Below are 22,806 nucleotides of genomic sequence, written 5' to 3'. Positions count from 1 at the left end.
CATGTACTGTGCTGACCTCTGTCCATGCTCCATGTACTGTGCTGACCTCTGTCCATGCACCATGTACTGTGCTGACCTCTGTCCGTGCCCCATGTACTGTGCTGACCTCTGTCCGTGCCCCATGTACTGTGCTGACCTCTGTCCGTGCCCCATGTACTGTGCTGACCTCTGTCCGTGCCCCATGTACTGTGCTGACCTCTGTCCGTGCCCCATGTACTGTGCTGACCTCTGTCCATGCTCCATGTACTATGCTGACCTCTGCCTGTGCTCCATGTACTGTGCTGAACTCTGCCTGTGCTCCATGTATTGTGCCGAGCTCTGTCTGTGCTCTGTGTACTATGCTGACCTCTGTCCGTGCTCCATGTACTGTGCTGAACTCTGCCTGTGCTCCATGTATTGTGCCGAGCTCTGTCTGTGCTCTGTGTACTATGCTGACCTGTGTCCGTGCTCCATGTACTGTGCTGACCTCTGTCCGTGCTCCACGTTCTTTGCTGACCTCTGCCTGTGCTCCATGCACTATGCTGACCTCTGTCCATGCTCCATGTATTGTGCCGAGCTGTCTGTGCTCCATGCACTGTGCTGAACTCTGCCTGTGCTACATGTTCTTTGCTGACCTCTGTCCATGCTCCATGTACTATGCTGACCTCTGCCTGTGCTCCATGTACTATGCTGACCTCTGCCTGTGCTCCATGTACTATGCTGACCTCTGCCTGTGCTCCATGTTCTTTGCTGACCTCTGCCTGTGCTCCATGCACTATGCTGACCTCTGTCCGTGCTCCATGTATTGTGCCGAGCTGTCTGTGCTCCATGCACTGTGCTGAACTCTGCCTGTGCTACATGTTTTTTGCTGACCTCTGTCCATGCTCCATGTACTATGCTGACCTCTGTCCATGCTCCATGTACTATGCTGACCTCTGTCCGTGCTCCATGTACTATGCTGACCTCTGTCTGTGCTCCATGTACTATGCTGACCTCTGCCTGTGCTCCATGTACTATGCTGACCTCTGCCTGTGCTCCATGTACTATGCTGACCTCTGCCTGTGCTCCATGTACTATGCTGACCTCTGCCTGTGCTCCATGTACTATGCTGACCTCTGCCTGTGCTCCATGTACTATGCTGACCTCTGCCTGTGCTCCATGTACTATGCTGACCTCTGTCTGTGCTCCATGTACTATGCTGACCTCTGTCCGTGCTCCATGTACTATGCTAACCTCTGTCTGTGCTCCATGTACTATGCTGACCTCTGCCTGTGCTCCATGTACTATGCTGACCTCTGCCTGTGCTCCATGTACTATGCTGACCTCTGCCTGTGCTCCATGTACTATGCTGACCTCTGCCTGTGCTCCATGTACTATGCTGACCTCTGTCTGTGCTCCATGTACTATGCTGACCTCTGTCCATGCTCCATGTACTATGCTGACCTCTGTCCATGCACCATGTACTGTGCTGACCTCTGTCCATGCTCCATGTACTGTGCTGACCTCTGTCCGTGCTCCATGTACTATGCTGACCTCTGTCCGTGCTCCATGTACTATGCTGACCTCTGTCTGTGCTCCATGTACTATGCTGACCTCTGCCTGTGCTCCATGTACTATGCTGACCTCTGTCTGTGCTCCATGTACTATGCTGACCTCTGTCTGTGCTCCATGTACTATGCTGACCTCTGTCTGTGCTCTGTGTACTATGCTGACCTCTGTCTGTGCTCCATGTACTATGCTGACCTCTGTCTGTGCTCCATGTACTATACTGACCTCTGTCCATGCTCCATGTACTATGCTGACCTCTGTCCATGCTCCATGTACTATGCTGACCTATGTCTGTGCTCCATGTACTGTGCTGACCTCTGTCTGTGCTCCATGTACTGTGCTGACCTCTGCCTATGCTCTGTATGCTTTGATTTCTTCTGCCTATGATCCATGTACTTGGCCGACATCCACCTATGCTCTGTGCATTCTGCTGCACTTATCTGTGATCCATGTATTTTCATGGCCTCTGTACGGGCTATATATGTACGTATATATGTCCCCCATACATCGCAATGGCCTCGCGGCACCGTACCGTTCTGTAGCTTGTAGAAAGATAGGATACTACGGTACGGCAGGCATACATCGTGTGAATGTAACCCAAGACAATATTAATAAATCACTTGTTTTATCTTTTTTTGTTATGGGACAGCGAGCAATCCAGATGATGCCTTGATACTTGGTCTGCAAAGGATATTGCAACCCATCTACCAGGTCTTCTTTGTTGGTAAAAATTATTTTGTGTATTTATTTGATAAACCCAAAGTCAAACATTCATTGAACTGGTATATAATCACATTTTCTCTATTGAGAGAGGACAAAAAGCCACTGCTCACCTCCAATGAGAACAACAAATTGGCCATGTTGAAATTTGACCCTTTTTAAAGGAGCATTCCCATGAAAACAAAATTCCTAACTATACTCAGGATAATAAAAAAACACATTCTCTAATTCACTGTTATTAACATAAAATTCCAACCTGTCTCTATCTGTCCTGGTGTTTACAATTTTTGTTGCCCCAGAATCCGACTGTTAATCTTTTGACTATGGTCGGATTCTTCTCATAAATAGCATCTCTTGTCTGCACACTGCAGCGCTCTCTGCCCCTCCCCCTGCATTACAAGACCAGCTCAGACACGACACTTCCTACCAGCGAGCAGCGTGCAGAGACTTACTCTACAAGCTACAGATAAGATAAGGTCTTTATACAGGAGGGAGGCATATAGCAGTGCTGACGCTGTGTGCATTATATGTGAGTTAGCAGAGCTGCGAGTGTCATAGTGTTTTATATCCATCTCATGGATCTCATTATCTCTAATCTGTCTCACCTTCTTTTTTTATGTGTCAGTTACTAGTAGAAGGTTCGGAAGCTAATTAAAAGTGTAGATAAACCCTGTGCTCTAATAATCTAAACACATTTTCAGCACACAGCATCTCACAGCACAGAGGGATCATGAAGTGTCTGCTTAGAGAGTCCCCGCCTACAGTCTGTAATTTTAAACTGACCACCACTGAGTTATAGGAGCTAAAACAGCAATAAAACTGAGTAAATTTGTGGAGTAAGGGGATTAAAAATTATCTTTATTGTGTAAACATCACTACGGGATTAAAATGTGAGAAATTTTTTTTATTGGCGAACCCCTTTAACTGACACAATCCATTAGAAAGGAGTCAGCACATCCCCTTATGTGTAAAATAGTTTGATGCTACCATCATATTTGGTCTTTTATGTGTATGAGCTCTGATAGAGATGAGATTATAATAGATCTGACCCCTGTTTAATAAATGATATATCTTATCTATCAATTAATAAATCTTAATGGATGTGACAAAATTATGACAACTGCTGTGATTATTTCACTTTAGGTTAGCCCCCTACAATGGTTCATAGATTTCTGATTGAAAAAATCTTCTATTGGTCCCAAATAGCTAAGAAAAGAAAATTTTTAAATATAATTCAAGTAATTAGTCTTGAGACTAGTAATAACATGTACACAGAATCAAAGTCCATTTAAAAGTGATTACCCCAAATATAGTTCCAATCCAGCGTTGGGCCTCCTGCTCCGCTCATAAAGTTGGGAGACACATGAATGCTACAGCCAATCAGTGGCTGAGTGTTATGTTTTGTAGACAATGGACGTCAAGCCAGTGTCTGTGTAATGTCACCACTCAGCCATTGATTGGCTATAGCCCTGTAGACCCTCCTAACTCACAACAGATTTCGGAAGTACCACAGGAGGCCCAGTACTGGCTTACCTGCAGGGAAATGATGATGTAAGCGGCATATAAAATGCATATTTTTATCCTGGACAACCCCTTTAATGACATTTTCAACCATCTTTGTGCCAATGTCTAGTATATGATATTCTTCCTATCATAGAATAACATCATACAGACATTGGGGACATCTATCATATGCCTGTGCTTGTGTACCAGTGTATGATGAATGAGCCGCCCCTGTGGCGCCGCCTGAGGCGCTGCTCTCCTGCTCTCCCTGCCAGGTGGGCTGCACTTGTGTACAAATCTACAACAGCTTCAGTGGTAGCTCACTGTAGCAGGCAGCGATACTGGCCCACATCACCGCCGTCCACACCCTGCCCTCACGTCCTCCATGCCCCATTGTAAAACTGTACAAGCCCCGAACCATCTCCCCCAAAGTACATTTGAATGTTATTGGAGAATATTAGGTTGTCACATACACTGGGTATTTATACACACAAATCAGAAATCCATGATAAACTATATTTGCCTGAAGGAGCCATGACTACATTATCATTACATGAGTGCCGCCATCGCCCTGTCTGACTTTCATTAGAACCTGATTTTCATGGTAAATGAAGGAGAGGGAACAAGACAAATCTCACTGATGTCTCAGGTTTTAGACACATATTACGTAGAATACTAAAAATAGCTAAAAGTCACTATATCTCAGACACTTAAAGTCACCCTGTTGATCCTACAAAATTGATAAGAAAAATGATTCTACGTAGCGGAAAGACTAAAAATGTTAGCGTTCAGTTATGTTAGGTTTTAGATTTTGTTATTTTTGGTTTGTAATATGATGGTTAGAGTATTAAACATGACAGATTTACACATGTACTTACCACAGGTTATCTCAATATGAATACATTACTCTATGTGTGGGATCAGTATATCCTGGGGCTTGATGAGCCGGAGTTTAACTGTCTACCAGATTTTGGTTTAGCATTCCTCATGTTACTCCAAAGACACCTCAAAGGCTTAACCACAGTAAGTATTGAATGATCTACATAATAGAAGTTATACCTATATATACACACATATATATACCAAACACGGCTTATACTCGAGTAAAAAAAATATATCAAAACTCACCTTTGTGGCTTCCCCCACTGCTGGCTATATACTGGGGCAGGGGGATGGCTATATACTGGGAGATATGGGCTAGCAGGCTATATACTGGGGGGCAGGTGCTGGCTATATACTATGGGGCATGGTCTGGAAGGCTATATACTGGGGAGGCTGTGACCAATGCATTTCCCACCCTCGGCTTATACTCGAGACAGTAGGTTTTCCCAGGTTTTTGTGGTAAAATTAGGGGCCTCGGCTTATACTTGGGTCGGCTTATACTCGAGTATATACGGTATATCCACTGACAACTTGTAAATCTATCCACAAGGTGTTATGATTACTGTCAAAGAGTTGACAAGGGTTGACTTAAATATTATCATATCCTCCTCCTGCCTGGTTATTCTAGTGTTTCATGCCGACGGCAATGACCTCTGTTATGTCACGATAGCTGAATTGTTGACGCTGATGAGGCAGGATTTAGAGAGGATAATTTCCTTTGTCTCAGAAGTGGTCATTGTCTGGTTGGAGATAGTCCTCTGTGTAGTGTAGCAAAGGGTAAGGGATGCTACAGCAGTGGAGAGAGCTAGACGCCCTATTAATACCCGCATGTCTCCTTTTATTCAGTCTAGACGCGGTGGTACGTCATAGTGATTTGGGAGGTGACAACGCTAATTGGATGAGGCCTGATGGAGAACACTAGAATAATATTGGGCTCCATATCTTTTTGTCAGGCCTTCAGGATGGTATTGAGTAGGCACTTTTTGCTTGGTGGTGGTCGCAGCGACATGTAGCATTATACTGGCTACTAGTGGCAGAAGGAGAATGTTGGAGATGGTGATGCTCGGCTGGCTGACTTGCCAGCTCGGAGTCCAGCTGGCATACAAGGTTGTTATTTCTAACCATTTCATTCAAGTGCCTTATGTTTTCACATTTATGGTTTTTGCTGTGTAAAAAAAGCTTTGACCTGTTTACCACCCAGCAAGGAATTTTTGTGTGTTTATTTATTATATTTATAATGTTTTAATGATGGTGTTGTTATTAAAGGGCCCCTTGATGGATAGTAAGTTTGTTAAGGAGTTTAAGCATGCCATCCAGTCCCATGGAGACTTTATGGCACAACTGGCTGATCTGTTCATCTGGGGTACAAAGGGGGTACAATGGACCCCTGTTCTTATGATCCACTAATCAGCAAGTAAGTAACTTCTTGTCACTGGACAACACTTAAGTTGTAACCATTTATTACACATTGTGTGATCTCACATAGTAAATCAGGGCATTGATTTTGCTGGATACGGCTTAAAAGATGGCAATTCTTGGACACATCAGCCCCCACATGTAATAGAAAAGTAAAACCAATTGTATATTTCTAACACTCAATGTGACTCTGAAGTCTAGCCTGCCGCTTGCCACTGGCTTATTTTTTTTTCTATTATATAGTATTATTTTTATTGTTTGCAATCTTTCTCTTCCTTTAGGAAAATGACATACAAGCAGTGCTAAAGACAGCAGGGATATCTTTATCTATTCAGGAATTTCAGTCTCTGATAAACAAGTATTTCTATGAAGACCTCTTCACCACATTGAACAAGGGAGGCAGCAGTCAATTTCCAGTTCATGATCCAACACAAGGTTTGTAGAAGTTATTCTGGATGAAGGTGGCCAAACTCATTGGCCCACATTCAGTGTCGGACTGGCCCACCAGAGTAGCAGAGGATCCTCCGGTGGGCCCTGGCTCAACCCAATAGTGCACCCCAGAGGTCCACCAGAAAACACCACAATTTGGAGGCTGCCCGAGTATATTTCCTGGGGGATAATAAAGAGTGGGCCCCCAGATTTATTTTCTCTGGTGGGCCTAAGGAAACCCAGTCCGACACTGCCCACATTTATTGAAGCCCCTCCATCAGTTTTTTGTCTAATTATGCAGGTTCTTTTTAGCGCAAACTGCTTGTACATTGTACACAAAATTCTGCACTGAAAGGCGCGCTCCTGTGCAGAGTCTGACACATTTATCATGCAGTGTCTGACAGAATTGTGTTAAAGTTGCATCATAAAAATGTTAGTGCATTTTGTTGGAGCAGTGCAGGGGGCGCCAGAAGAACGTGCAACACTTTTCATGGATCTCTCGCACACTGCACCCTCTACAGGCAAACTGCACATAGTCCAGTTTGCACTATTTTTGAAAAATGTGGAACATTGGGTGGCATTCCTCATTGACTTTCCACCAATATTGGTGTTTTTACGACACTCACAAATTTATTTTTTTGGGCACACAATTTGGGCGTCGCTTGGGAATCCAACACTTTTCCTGCGCTTCCAACACACTTTTTGGTGCAACACTTTTGGCACACACTTAGAGCTACAAAAAGCTGGTCTACGACGTTCTATTTTACCTTCATGAATGAGGAACCAATGCTTACCCCTTTTTGGTTGTGCGCCAATTCATTAACCCCTTGCACCACAATCTCACATCCCAGCGTAAAATAAGAAAAACATGGACCCTGCGCCGAAATTGATAAATGCCCAACATTACATAAGTATTGGCTGAACCTGCCTTTAAACATGGGCATCAAATGACCATCTAATGTGTCTAGGGGTGTCCTAGCTCTACACAGATGGAAGGTGAAGAGGTAAAGGATTGGGCATATTGGGTTTAAAGATGTTCTCACATGAGATAAGTCAAAACCAGAGAGTCTGATACTGGCTTATTACTCTCTCCGTATTGAGAACACATTGATGCTCATCCAGGCTTCCAGGATAGTTGTGGGGTGGATGTTTCCCAGATCACAAAAGAATATAATTTTTTTAGCTGACTACACTGTTTGATATTATAAAAAAATATTATGATTTGTATTTTTAAGCTACCCCACATTGGAGTTATGTTACCAAAGTGACAACACATCCAAGAACAAGACCCCAAGACCGAAGAAAAGCTAGGTACGGTTTTTGTGAAACCAGGCATCAAACTAATGAAATCTTATCTGTAAGATGAAACGTTTCCATTAGAATGAGACTGATTAGTAAATAGCAATAGGACGGTTTGCTGAAAATAAAATGATCTCAGTCGTGTTATCAGGAGACACAACAATATTTCAGACAAAGGACGAATGAGGAGAATGTACAATAAGTCATCCTATTAGTCATATAAATGTCATTCTTGTTGACTTTATGCCTCTCACGATTTGTGTAATTGCAGAGAAGAACGTGAAACCTCAAAAAGACAAATGGCGGAAAACAAACAGAGAGAAGAACATCAGAGACAACAGCGGGAAGAGGAGCAGAAAAGGTTAAAACTGTGGATCCAAACAGTACAAAAAAAGACCTATGTTATATAAACTTGTGTAATATGAGCTTGTTTTCGGGAGAATGACTATGTTTCTATATGGCACCAATTCGAGACACATAAAACATTTTTACTAAAGTTTTTTCGGTGGGGCTGTGTAAGAAAAATGGAAATAGTTTTTCTATTTGAGAGAATTGCTAGGGAGAGAAATAACTTTTAGTCTTATTTTTTTAATTAATGTGCAGACTAGGGACTTGTTTTTTGTATCTTCTATTTTTTTTTTTTTTCAAAAATAAGAAAAAGCTGAAATACGAAATGTCTGATCTCAATGGATAAAATATTCCAGTTGCAATTCTTATTCAATACATAGTGGAATGCATACAGAACTATCATAAGAAAACATAAAGAAGGTCAATGAAAGTGATAATTAATATCCCATGGAGGTCTGGATTTGGAATGATACTCAAAGTCAAAGTGGAAAATCACATTTCAGGCTGATCCAACATCAGTGTAAATGCCTCCAGACAAGGAGATGAGGCTCAGTTGGGTGTGTGGCCTCCACTTGCCTGTATGACCTCCCATGCCTAGGCATGTTCTTCTGGTTAGAGCCCAGCAGCATGATTATAAATATATGTTTATTAGGAGCTGTGATCCATTATTTTACTTAATTTATTTTAAAATGTTTCTGAACATTTCTGTGTTCTTATAGCAAACACAATGAATCTTAGGAACACAGTGCAGAAATAATAATGAGTCAATAAGAATACAGGCGGTCCCCTACTTAAGGACACCCGACTTACAGACAACCCATAGTTACAGACGGACCCCTCTGCCCACTGTGACCTCTGGTGAAGCTCTCTGGATGCTTTAAAATAGTCCCAGATTGCAATAATCAGCTTAAAATTGTCTACAATGAAGCTTTATTGATAATTCTTGGTCCTATTACAGCAAAAAAATTTGAAACTCCAATTGTCACTGGGGCAAAAAAAAAAAATTGTCGGGAACTACAATGATAAAATATACAGTTTCGACTTACATACAAATTCAACTTAAGAACAAACCTACAGTCCCTATCTTGTATGTAACCCGGGGACTGCCTGTATATAAGTTTAAATGTCTTGTATGTCCACCAGTCTTCTCCAAAATGCCTCATAAACCCTACAAAATATTACAATAGCATGTTTTCATTTTAGATAGTTTTAGGTTCTTGAGGTTCTTTCCATCAATGACTGTTTAATATCCTTTGTTTGTGTGATAAAGGCAACAGGAAGAAAGGCTCAACCAAATTCTGGCAGAAACTAGAAGAAAATATGAAACGGATAAAGCTGCTCTTGAAAATCAGCTAAAGCAGGTGCATACGATAACAAGATCACAAGTGTAGCATTCTTTTCTGGTTATTTACCACTATTCAAAGCGGTCCAATGTGCCTTAAATTGGCCGTCATGTAGTGCCTAGATCAGTACTGGTTTTGGGGGGGGGGGGGAAACAGCAAGGTAATTCCCACAGACAGTTAAATATGGACCCGTATTACTGCCATGAATATAAGTCCAAAAGCTGTTGGCCAATGCCTGTTATTCCCCATCCTTCTATATGAATGGCATCGGCCATAACTTCTACGATCTCATATGGCTTGTGATTCAATATAATAAATCTTTATTAATCCCAAAGGAAATGTGTTATAGCTACTACTACTACTTGTATCCCAATGTTCCAACATCTTTATTATGAGGTGATGATATAATGATAGCTCTCTGATTTTTATTTTTATAATAATAATAATTTTTATATAGCGCCATCAAATTCCGCAGCGCTTTACATGTCATAACGGACATACAAATATAATATTACATTAGAGAGTACAAACAGTCATCTGGAACAATAGGATCTAATTTTGCTTATATGTGCACCCTATTATTGCTGAAGAATTAGATGGCGCTCCACAGATAAAGATTCATTATTATTTACTATTGTAATAGCTTCTAATTTTTCTAACCTGATGAAATCTTTTCATGCTTATTTTCTTAACCAGGAACAACAGAACAGCTACGAAATAGAGAAAAGAGCGACACAGCAAATTAATGACTTACAAACAGAGATGAGGAAGCTAATGAAGCAAAGAAGGGTAAAAATAGTTCTCATTGTATACTTTCCAGTTCTTCAGACTTCTAGTATAAATGACCTTTTTATTTCAGAAATGAATAGAGAAGGTGATAATAGTAAACTTTGCAATATACTTTATTAAGTAAAACATCTTCTTTAGAGATGAGCGAGCACTAAAATGCTCGGGTACTCGTTATTCGAGATGAACTTTTCCCGATGCTCGAGTGCTCGTCTCGAATAACGAGCCCCATTGAAGTCAATGGGAGACTCGAGCATTTTTCAAGGGGACCAAGGCTCTGCACAGGGAAGTTTGGCCAAACACCTGGGAACCTCAGAAAAGGATGGAAACACCACGGAAATGGACAGGAAACAGCATGCATGGATGCCTCTGAGGCTGCTGAATCGCACCATTATGCCAAAATTATGGGCAACAGCATGGCCATGACAGAGTGACCGAATGAGGCTAGATAGCATCTAAAACATCCAATAATTGACCCTAACACTATAGGGGACGGCAAGCAGAGGCAGCGGCAGCAGTGGCAGGCTAGAGAGTGTCATGGCGACATACCCTAAATGGACTCAGGTTTCACCAAAGGAGTTGAAATGATTTCCTATGTGAACAAAAGGTTGACGGTATATTTAGTCGAAAACACAGCATGGTGTCGACATAGTGACCAAGTTCCATAACGTATCTGGTGAAACACCCGAAAAATGAGCCTGACACAGCTCTTTTGATAAGGGGACGACATGTGGAGGCAGCCATGGAGACGACTTCCATGATTAAGAGCGACAGTATGGGGCATCCATATTGCGCTGCTATGATTGCAACTTCAGGTCTCCAGCATGGCGGCGACAGATGGGCCGAGTTCCACTATGTATCTGGTGAAACACCTGAAAATTCTGCCTGACACAGCTCGTTTGATAAGGGGACGATGTATGGAGGCAGTGAACTAGTAGTAGATTAAAGGTGCTGCAGTTAAAACTATGTTAGTTGGATCTTGAGATGGAGCTGGCGCTCCGCAGCCAGGCGAGCTTTCGCCAATCCAAGCCCCTGTCTCTAGGCTACTCCCCGAACAGCACTTCTAAGAACCATTTGTATAAGATCAAATGTAGTAGCGTTCTTATAAGTTTAGGATATGGCGGGTGAGGGGAATGTAAACAGATGCGCAAGAAGCGCTGAAATAATATTGGTAAATGATAAAAGTTTGCCAGTATATTTTGTGGATTACACAGCAGGGTGGCGACAAAGTTAACAAGTTTGATGTGGAAGCCATGAAAACAACCCAAAATTCTGCCTGACACAGTTCGTTTGATAAGGACACCATGTATGGAGGCAGCTATATGGCCGACTTTTGGAGGCAGCTATGGCGATGACGTGTGGAGGTAGCAATGGAGACAACGTGTGGAGCCAGCTAAAAAGACGACATGTGGAGGCTGCTATGGAGACAATTTAATTTGGATAGTGCCTGTATGTGGCAGTCCAAAAAAGTTTTCAAACCAGAGGAGCAGGTAGCTGGTCCTCCAGAAAAATTAAATAGATTTAGTGCCTGTATGTGGCACTCCCAAAAATTGCTTAAAACAGAGGACCGAGTAGGTGGCCCTCCAGAAAAATTAAATCCATAAAGTACTATAGCTAGAGCCAGTTGGCCCTGGCAAAAAATAGCCAGTTTCCTATGCTTTAGTGTACAAAGAGGAGGAGAAGGAGGACAATGAGGAGGAGGAGTGCATACATTATTCAGGTTGAGCTTCTTTCACCTGTTGGAGAATGAAAATCCGGAGAAATCCAGGCTTTATTCATCTTGATAAGCGTCAGCCTTTCAGCGCTGTCAGTCGACAGGCGTGTACGCTTATCGGTGATGATGCCACCAGCTGCACTGAAAACCCGCTCGGACAACACGCTAGCGGCAGGGCAGGCAAGAACCTCCAAGGCGTACAGCGCCAGTCCGTGCCACATGTCCAGCTTTGAAACCCAGTAGTTGTAGGGAGCTGTGTGATCATTTAGGACGATGGTATGGTCAGCTACGTACTGTAAAGATCAGCCCTACTCTGCCGAGACTGGGGACAGGTGACAGTGTCTTGCTGGGGTGACATAAAACTGGCAAAGGCCTTGTAAAGCGTACCCCTGCCAGTGCTGGACAAGCTGCCTGCTCGCCTACTCTCCCTCGCTACTTGTCCCGCAGAAGTTGCCCTCTGCTGCTAGCGCTGTCAGAAGGGAAATACTGTTTCAGCTTGTGCACCAGGGCCTGCTGGTATTCATGCATTCTCACACTCCTTTCCTCTCCAGGGATGAGAGTGGAAAGATTTTGCTTGTACCGTGGGTCCAGGAGAGTGAATACCCAGTAATCGGTGCTGGAATAAATTCTTTGAACGCGAGGGTCACGGGATAGGCAGCCTAGCATGAAATCTGCCATATGCGCCAGAGTCCCAACGCGCAAAAATTCACTCCCCTCACTGGCCTGACTGCCCATTTCCTCCTCCTCCAACTCCTCTTCTTCTGCCCATACACGCTGAACAGTGAAGGACTGAACAATGGTCCCCTCTTCTGTCTCGCCAACATTCTCCTCCTCTTCCTCCTCATCCTCCTCCACCTCCTGCGATATGCGCTGAGAAACAGACCTAAGGGTGCTTTGGCTATCAACAAGGGAATCTTCTTCCCCCGTCTCTTGTGACGAGCGCAAAGCTTCCGACTTCATGCTGACCAGAGAGTTTTTCAACAGGCCAAGCAGCGGGATGGTGAGGCTGATGATGGCGGCATCGCCACTGACCATCTGTGTTGACTCCTCAAAGTTACTCAGCACCTGACAGATATCAGACATCCACGTCCACTCCTCATTGTAGACTTGAGGAAGCTGACTGACCTGACTACCAGTTCTGGTGGAAGTTGACATCTGGCAGTCTACAATCGTTCTGCGCTGCTGGTAAACTCTGGATAACATGGTTAATGTTGAATTCCACCTCGTGGGCATGTCGCACAACAGTCGGTGAGCGGGCAGTTGGAGGCGGCGCTGCGCTGCCCTGAGAGTGGCAGCATCTGTGCTGGACTTCCTGAAATGCGCACAGATGCGGCGCACCTTCATGAGCAAATCAGACAGATTGGGGTATGTCTTGAGGAAACGCTGAACTATGAGATTTAACACATGGGCCAGGCATGGCACATGTGTCAGTCTGCCGAGTTGCAGAGCCGCCACCAGGTTACGGCCGTTGTCACACACAACCATGCCTGGCTTCAGGTTCAGCGGTGCCAGCCACAGATCAGTCTGCGCCGTGATGCCCTGTAATAGCTCTTGGGAGGTGTGCCTTTTATCGCCTAGGCTCAGCAGTTTGAGCACCGCCTGCTGTCGCTTAGCGACGGCACTGCTGCTGTGCTTAGAGCCACCGACTGATGGCGCCATGCCCACGGATGGTAATTCGGAGGAGGAGGTGGAGGAGGGGTGGGAGGAGGAGAAGGCATAGTAGGCCTTTGAGACCTGGACCGAGGTAGGCCCCGCAATCCTCGGCGTCGGCAGTATATGACCAGCCCCAGGGTCAGACTCGGTCCCAGCCTCCACCAAGTTAACCCAATGTGCCGTCAGCGATATATAGTGGCCCTGCCCGGCAGCACTCGTCCACGTGTCCGTGGTCAGGTGGACCTTGTCAGAAACAGCGTTGGTCAGGGCACGGATGATGTTCTCTGACACGTGCTTGTGCACTGCTGGGACGGCACATCGGGAAAAGTAGTGGCGGCTGGAGACCGAATACCGAGGGGCGGCCGCCACCATGAGGTTTCGAAAGGCCTCGGTCTCTACCAGCCTATAGGGCAGCATCTCCAGGCTAAGCAACTTGGAGATGTGGACGTTGAGGGCTTGGGCGTGTGGGTGGGTTGCGCTATACTTCCTTTTGCGCTCCAGCGTCTGGGGTATGGAGAGCTGAACGCTGGTGGATGCTGTGGAGGATCGTGGAGGCGAAGATGGGGTTTTCGCACGGGAGGTGTTTGGGCCGTGGTCCTGGGCAGGGGGCTGACTAGCAGATGACACAGGGGAAGGAGCAGTGGTGTGCCCGGCCGGAGGTGAACGGGCTTGGTGCCATTGAGTGGGGTGTTTAGCATTCATATGCCTGCGCATACTGGTGGTAGTTAAGCTAGTAGTGGTGGAACCCCTGCTGATCCTGGTTTGGCAAAGGTTGCACACCACAGTCTGTCGGTCATCCGGTGTTTCTTTAAAGAACCTCCAGACTTCTGAAAATCTAGCCCTCGCCACGGGAGCTTGACTACGGGCAACATTTGGCGCTGATGCACCAGCTCTGGCCCTGCCTCTCCGTCTGGCCCCACCACTGCCTCTTCCAACCTGTTCTGCTATAGGACTCGCCTCCGTCTCAGAAGCACTGTGTTCACCCGGCCTATCAACCCAGCTTGGGTCTGTCACCTCATCATCCTCCGATCTCTCAGTCTGCTCCCCCCTCGGACTTCCTGCCCTGACAACAACTTCACCACTGTCTGACAACCGTGTCTCCTCATCGTCCGACACCTCTTTACACACTTCTTCCACTACGTCAATAATGTCATCATCACCCACAGACTGCGACTGGTGGAAAACCTGGGCATCGGAAAATTGCTCAGCAGCAACCGGACAAGTGGTTTGTGACTGTGGGAAGGGTCCAGAAAACAGTTCCTCAGAGTATGCCGCTTCAAATGCCAAATTTTGCTGGGAGGGGGCAGACTGGGGGGAAGGAGGCTGAGGTGGAGGAGCCGGAGGAGTGCTGATTTCGGTGACATGGGTGGACTGCGTGGAAGACTGACTGGTGGACAAATAGCTAGAAGCATTGTCCGCAATCCACGACATCACCTCTTCGCACTGTTCTGGCCTCAACAGTGCTCTACCACGAGTCCCAGTAACTTGAGACATGATGAACCTAGGGAGTGTAGCTCTGCGGCGTTCCCCTGCTCCCTCATCAGCAGGTGGTGTCTCACCCCGCCCAGGACCACGGCCTCTGACCCGTGCAGTAGTTGGACGCCCACGTCCACGCCCTCGTCCTCTACCCCTAGCCCTCGGGTTAAACATTTTCCAAATTAAAGTGTAAACTTTTAATTTATTTTTTTTTTGTGTTTATTTATTTTATTTTTTTTATTTTTTTTTTAACCAAAACGATGCTATCCTATTGCTATGGCTAGTTTCTAACCTACACTGACAGCACACAACTGGATTTTGTGCTTTGCAAGATGAGTTTGAGCTATAAAATGAAATAAAGGTAAAAAAAAAAAAAAAAAAATCAGCAGACTCTGCCTAATTCTAATCAAACCCCTAATAAATTGTCCCACTTCGGTGTTTGAGGTGGATATGTGTGTCACTAAGAGCTAAACACAACGGTCGCAGGTCTCCCAGCAAATTCCTCACAGTATGGTACTAGCTGCACTACTAGTGCCAGCAAGCCCAGCCACAAGCAAATAAAAAAAAATGTATAACGTTATTGTAGCCCTAAGAAGGACTGTTGGGTTCTTGTAGAATCACTCCTGCCTAACACTATTCTAATAGAACACCCTAACGCTTTCCCTGACCAGCAGCAGCTCTCTCCCTAGCGGCATCCAGACAGAGAATGATCTGAGCAGCGCGGGCAGGGGCTAGTCTATTCCAGGGTCACCTGATCAGGCCAGCCAACCACCGCTATCGACATGTAAGGGTACCACGTCATGCTGGGTGGAGTGCAGAGTCTCCTGGCTTGTGATTGGCTCTGTTTCTGGCCGCCAAAAAGCAAAACGGCGGGAGATGCCATTTTCTCGAGCGGGCGAAGTATTCGTCCGAGCAACGAGCAGTTTCGAGTACGCTAATGCTCGAACGAGCATCAAGCTCGGACGAGTATGTTCGCTCATCTCTAATCTTCTTCTTTTCATCTCAGACAGATAAGGAGGCTAATGATTAACTCTTTCCATATCTAGAAAATATTTCCCTTGATGATTTAGCTCTCTGGGGGCTATCCTGGGACTGTCTATAAAGAGTTGTCATTAGACACTTTATCAGGTTCCTTTATCTCTCAGCTGTCAGTTGATACAGGGCAGATAGCTGACTTATGCAAAATCCTTAAATGAGAAAGATGGAAAAGCATGAGACTAGAATAGATTACCTTAATAAAGTATATGCAAAAAATTACTATTAGCATTGCACTATTGATTTATAACATTTTGTTAACAGTTTAGTTATACTATAATGAAACATTTTTTTCTTTAAAAAAAGAGGATTTTCTTTATTTTGCTGCAGTGTTTTTACGTATTACCAAGTAGTCAATAAATTGTTTCTAAACTGCAACCTCATTGATAGAGACAAAAGTATGAAGAGGTGCGTAACTACAGGGGTAGCAGCCATAGCAGCTGCTATGGGGCCCACAGTGTCAGGGGGCCCGACATCTGGAGTATTTGGTGTGAATATGCTATATGTATTTGTGATGTGTATATGCTCTAAATGTGTTTGCATATGTGATGTGTATATGCTGTATGTCTATGTATATGATGCATGGGTATATATGGTAGTGTATGTATGTGTGTATATATATATTTTTTAAGGGGTAAGTTGGGCCCCATTTAGAAATCCGCTATGGGGGCCCTGCCTTTCCTAGTTATGCCACTGAGTATGAAGGCTACTTCATGCAATTTGGGGTCCCCAAAATGTATTACATCATCATAAGTACATTGCAGTGAGAAGAGCTCTAAGGGAAATAGCTCAAGTTCATCGTAAATTGTGACTGAATATTTAGCAAAATTTACTATAGAAATATGAGACTTGATTTATGGTACGTATCTACTCATATATACCTTTTAATGTGCCAAAAATCACTATGTACTACCTATTGCAATACAATTGTGTGATAAATATGGCCAGTTATGGTAAATCATTTTTTTAGTTCATACCAGCAGGAAATCTTGTTGGATTCTGGTTTTAGCAACAAGATTTCCTGCTGGTTTGAATTACAAAAATGATTTACTATATATATATATTAATTTGTCATCATGCAAATATCCAATGAAGGTCACTTCCTCTTCAATATAACTTCCACCCAGTCACTTTGATTTTAGGCTACGACACAGGACCATACAGGGTCCGAAACGCATGAGACCATGTGACTTTTTGAATATGTTTTTACCCCTTTTTCTCTAATAAAATTCTGGATTTTAGATAATTGGGCACATTTACTAAGGGTCCAAATTGCGTTTTTCCGCCTGGTTTCCCAAATTTTTCTGATTTGCGCCGAATTTCCCTGGGATTCTGGCGCACGCGTTCGGATTGTGGCGCATCGGCGGCTTTCGCGCAGAAATCGGGGGGCCTGGGCGTCGGAAAATCGGAGGGATTCTGAAAAACCGCGGAATTTAAAAAAAAATTTGTGTCACAAAAATAGCACTCACATACATCGAGACGGAAGAGGTGAACTCCGGCGGACTTCAGTGCACCAGCAACACCTAGTGGACATCAGGCGCACGACCTTAGTGAATCCCGGCAGAACCAAATAGGGAAAATGGCAATTTCCAAATATAACAAATAACAGAAAATGTTATGGGAATTTATTTCACAGCATTCACTGCAACACTGGTGAGAGAACACAGAGTGGTGATAATTAATGATATAAGGGTGTAAAATCAGTCTTAAAAAGTTCTTTTTTTTTTTTTGCACTTAGGTATCGGTTGGTGGTGATTCAGTAGGAAGGTAATGAGAAATTGAGACTGTCACTGAAAATCCCTTCTCCCTTTTGTTATCCTGAGGATTGTTGCTCACAGCCCAGGGAGCGGCAGCGATGAGAAGTAGCGTAACTATATGTCTGATGTAAAACATCTAACACAGAAAACTTTAAATACTTTAAAGGAACAAAATCATATTTTAAATATAAGCAAATGTATTTAAAGGGGTTGTCCAAAGGTATAAAAAAAAAAACACTTGGGTGGCAGGGATGGGGTGGGTTAAAAAAAATAAACATGTACTTACCTCCATGGTCCCTCCCAACATCCAGCGCTACGATATCTACGGTCTGTGCCACATGTAAACAAAAAGGGGTACGGAAGCCGCGCTACATTCAGCTTCGGGACGGCCGAGATAGCTGGCCACGCCCACCCTCCTGTATGAGGAAATGACTAGGGACAGGTGCGCTGAATGCGGCGCGGCTTCCGCACCCCTGTTTGTTTACATGGGACACCGACCGGAGAGGTCGCAGCTCTGGACGCTAGGAGGGCGCCGGGAGATAAGTATATGTTAATATGTTAATTTTTTTCACCTGCCCCATCCCGTCAACCCAAGGGTTTTTTTATACCCTCAGGGCGCGTTCACACGTTGCGCTTTGGTTGCGTTTTCATTGCATTTTCAAACGCATTACAACAGCTGAGATGAGGCGATTTGACTAATTACATTACTGTTAACGTTTGCGTTTACAAAACGCATGTGTTAACACATTGTTAACATGTGTATTAACAATGTGTTAACACATGCATTTTGTTAACACGTGCATTAACATAGCGTTAACAAATGTAAATAGTAATGTAATTAGGCAAATGACCTCTCCTTAGCTGTTGTAATGTGTTTTAAAACGCAATGAAAACGCAACCAAAGCGCAACGTGTGAACACGCCCTCAAACAACCCCTTTAAGTTTAATAAACTGATGTTTATATTAATATTCGAAGAAAAGAAAGCAAAACAAATAATACAGTAAATGTATTTTTTTTAAATATAATCCTTACTTAGCAATTTGTTTCATGCAAACTTCATTGCAAAAATGGAGGAAATTTGCTTACCGAAATTTCCATTTCTTTTAGTCCGTGAGGCAGCACACATATGGGATTTATCCCCTAGGTACAACTCAGAAGAGAACAGGTTAACAAGCAGTAGTAGACAATTAAACAATTAGTGTCTTGGCTGACTCCACCTATATAAGGCCGGAGCACACACACAACCCTTGTATGGTATATAGCAATAACGTTTCATCATTTAAGGGCGGGAAAGTTGTGCTGCCTCACAGACTAAAAGAAATGGAAATTTCGGTAAGCAAATTTCCTCCTTCTTTTTCGTCCGTTCGGCAGCACACATATGGGACTTAGCAAGCAGTACATATGGGGAGGGATCTTAGTTGCCTGCTGAAGCACCACCTTGTGTAAGACTGAAGCCTTAGGAGGCAGAGAAGTCCATCCTGCAGAGATTTATAGACGAGGATGGAGAGGACCACGTGGCTGCTCTGTAGAACTGATAGATGTGGCAGAGCTCATCTATCATCTATGATGTAGCTGGTCTGGAGCTTCATGACCAGAGAGACTCAACAGCATCTCATGGAGTCAATGATCCATGCGGACAATTTGCCCCCTTATAAAAAATATTTGAAAATGTATTGTTTAAAAGAATTGTTGTGAAGACTGTAGAAATGGTTGGATGAAGGCTGAGCAGGAAAGTAACATGATGCTTTTTGGCAGAATGTTAAGGTAGGAATCCTTGAAGGACATTGCTTGGAGTTCTGCAGTCCTCCTGGACGATGTCGTGGCCATCAAGCAGGAACATGATCGGCTGCTTTTGAGGATTCTTCTGGCCTTAGGCTTTAGTGCAGCCAGAAGATATATCCTTTGTGAGTAGGCGCCCTGGACCTCCACTCAGCCCTGTCCGGGATGTGTCATGTGACGTCACATTTCTTCATGCAGGAAGAAGATAGGACGGCCCGCTGCCTGGACACACAGGTGGAGCCAAATGCGGAAGGCTTAGGGACGGGCAGCCCCCTCAGCATTGCGGCTGCAGCAGCTATGGTCAATAGGGCCAGGCCCACCTAGGTACACAACGTGCATAATTTATGATTCGCCCATAGGTCTTGGGTTGGCCATTAGCATCACTGCTACGGTTGGTACAGCGATAGTAACGCCACTGATAGCGAGTATTCTGGATATCAGAAATATGACTAAGGACATCAAGTGTCAACAACTGAAGATTTGCCTCTGCTTAGTGCAGGGTTTTGCATTCTCTTGTAAGTTGGAGACTTCAGGAACCTTTTTATAGTAATGACTTATGTATGCAGCAGCACATTGTGATAGACGCGTTAGAATAATAACATAGAAGTATTGTAACGCTGGTCTGATTGGCTCACAGCTCCCGATGAATAGAGGACAATATCTTCTCTTGAGTGTTCCATGACTTATGATCCTCATCTCCTACATGGGACCCCAGAAAGACGTATCCCTCTGGCTAATGTGCGAGGATGAAGAATCCAGAATTTTCTTGCCATAAATTATTGGGACTGGTTCCTTCACTTCAGATATGGGCTTTGCTCATTGCACTACATCTATGGTGCCAGGCATTTGGCCAGTGCTCTTGTCACTCACTAACTTTTTGTTAGCTGAAGTCAGGGGAAATATTTCCAAAAATACATTTCTAGACTTTCATTACTCTTCTTCAAATTTGAAGTTGAAGATTCAGAAGTTCCATGGAAATAACCAGTCCTCCAGGTATGGAACCTTTATGGACATGACTGGCAATGCAGTGGGCAGGAGTCTGAAGCGCTATCCCGATGTTCTCCCGATGTGGAGGCAGGATGGGAATATGAAGATCTGATAGGACAGTTGATGCCGCGCAGTGATACCTCTGAGGCAGAGATATACAACTAGCAGATTGCTGGTCAGGATCTATCTGGTGGGAAGGTTACAGAGTCTATACTTGATGTATTGTAGAAGACACCAGGCGTCTGATAAAGACTTTGGCCAATCTGAAGAGAAGGACCTCCTTCTTATTGTTGATATTCCACCAGGCCAGATGCACTAACTCCCACGGTTTTGAGTTAAGTGGCTTTTTACCTACTCATGGAAGGTGTTGCCTGTGTCTGAACCGACCCTGTGTACCAAGTCGATGTGATGGAACGACAAACTCTTCCTGCTCTTCCTGGATTTTGAGTCTTTATATCTTGAAAATTCAAATATTCCTTTTGGTGGAGCGTCCTTATTCCAGAGCTTTGTCCATACAGCTCTTCTTGCCACGACCAAAGCAACCAGGACTTCAGAGGAATCCTTAATTCTGGTAATAGAAGCATCAGATAGCTCTTGTGACAGGTCACATGGCCAGTGGTGGCACAGATTTCATCCGTTGGTCACCGGACCTCTAATGCCGTTATAAGGTGTGGTCCATCCACGCTGAGGATATATAGACAGGACTGGGTGAGTAGGGAAGACGTCATCATCAGTGACTGGAAAGTAGAATCAGCCTTTCCCTGTCGTTTCCCTTCAGGATCTTTAGTGGATTCCACTGGTGGTTACATTCTCCTTCCTCTGAAGGAAGATCTGGTCTGGGGCATCAGATTTAATCTCTGAGATGTAATATTCCTATAAACTAGAATCTGCAATAGAGAATGATGTCTGGAGAGGATCCATGATAAGAAGGCTTGGGCCTGGGATCTGTGTGGATCTCTGGATCTGTATCCTGGGGTAACACAGGAGAATAGATACAAGACTCATTCTTAATAGGCAATGGGTGAGGACATAACCTCTGCCTAGTTTTCCTCCTCTTTCCACCTCTCATAAGGGTGTGTGACAGCCACTCAGGAGAGGACGTCTAGTGACAACACAAAGGACACATTAGTATGAGGTAAAGATGTGTACAGACAAGCCATATGCAGGTAACATCACTGTATGAGGAGTTCTGCTGCCGGGATATGAGAGGATCACTCTCCAATGCCATTCATGTAGAGCAGACTATGGAAAACATACATAGAAGCAGAACTTAGAGATTCTGGTATCAGTCCGCTCTGTATCATTATTACAGTATGTCACTATGTATACAGATCATAGATACCTGCACATCTCACCAGACAGAGGATGTGGGTACAGTGTATAACATACAGGCCATGCTCATTACTTACCGGAGGCCGGGTACATGCTCATCACATACCAGAGGCTCATTACTTACCGGAGGCCGAGTACATGCTCATCACATACCAGAGGCTCATTACATACCGGAGGTCTAGTCCAGAGAAAATGGTTAGTAAATTCAGTGTAAAGATCACAGATTACACACATGAAATACCGGTAAGATCATTCTAAGTCAAGCAGAGCTCACAGACTGCATATAAACCCTGGAGTCAGGGCGCAGGAGTGACTAGAAATGCAATAAAGATCTATGCATTTAGCAAGGTAGCATAGGAGACATTAGACCTGAGCATTGAGCAGATAGATATTATACCAATGCATTTAGCAGGGATACATAGGAGACATTAGACCTGAGCATTGAACAGGTAGATATTATACCAATGCATTTAGCAGGGATACATAGGAGACATTAGACCTGAGCATTGAGCAGGTAGATATTATACCAATGCATTTAGCAGGGATACATAGGAGACATTAGACCTGAGCATTGAGCAGGTAGATATTATACCAATGCATTTAGCAGGGATACATGGGAGACCTGAGCATTCCTCTTACCTTGTCTTGCAGAGGGCAGAGGTTATCTGGCAGCTGAGACCTGCTGTGAGGTTGCATGATATGACTGCAACAGGTGAACGCAAATTGAAAATGCACCAATACATAGCAATGGCTGACACATGGGCACAAGAAACACCAGAATGTCCAGGACAGGACGCAGGCCAATCAGGAGCTGACATT

At 44.3% G+C, this 22,806-nt stretch overlaps 1 protein-coding gene across 1 annotated transcript in view; it reads left to right on the top strand.

Moving 5' to 3' along the window:
• The window catches only part of LOC140119406 (uncharacterized), a 47,596-nt gene that overhangs the window by 12,712 nt on the left and 12,078 nt on the right, over positions 1 to 22,806 (top strand). Inside the window, exons 8-15 of the mRNA XM_072138404.1 lie at positions 2,177 to 2,251; positions 4,634 to 4,773; positions 6,330 to 6,483; positions 7,713 to 7,788; positions 8,048 to 8,137; positions 9,395 to 9,485; positions 10,164 to 10,256; positions 17,870 to 17,898. Of these exons, the coding sequence (XP_071994505.1) occupies positions 2,177 to 2,251; positions 4,634 to 4,773; positions 6,330 to 6,483; positions 7,713 to 7,788; positions 8,048 to 8,137; positions 9,395 to 9,485; positions 10,164 to 10,256; positions 17,870 to 17,898 (748 nt within the window). The remainder of the gene's footprint in view (positions 1 to 2,176; positions 2,252 to 4,633; positions 4,774 to 6,329; positions 6,484 to 7,712; positions 7,789 to 8,047; positions 8,138 to 9,394; positions 9,486 to 10,163; positions 10,257 to 17,869; positions 17,899 to 22,806) is intronic.

Source organism: Engystomops pustulosus, chromosome 2 (assembly GCF_040894005.1).
Source record: "Engystomops pustulosus chromosome 2, aEngPut4.maternal, whole genome shotgun sequence".
Classification (NCBI taxonomy): Eukaryota; Metazoa; Chordata; class Amphibia; order Anura; family Leptodactylidae; genus Engystomops; species Engystomops pustulosus.
Note: the sequence above shows the minus strand (reverse complement) of the source record. Positions and strands in the feature narration are given on the sequence as shown.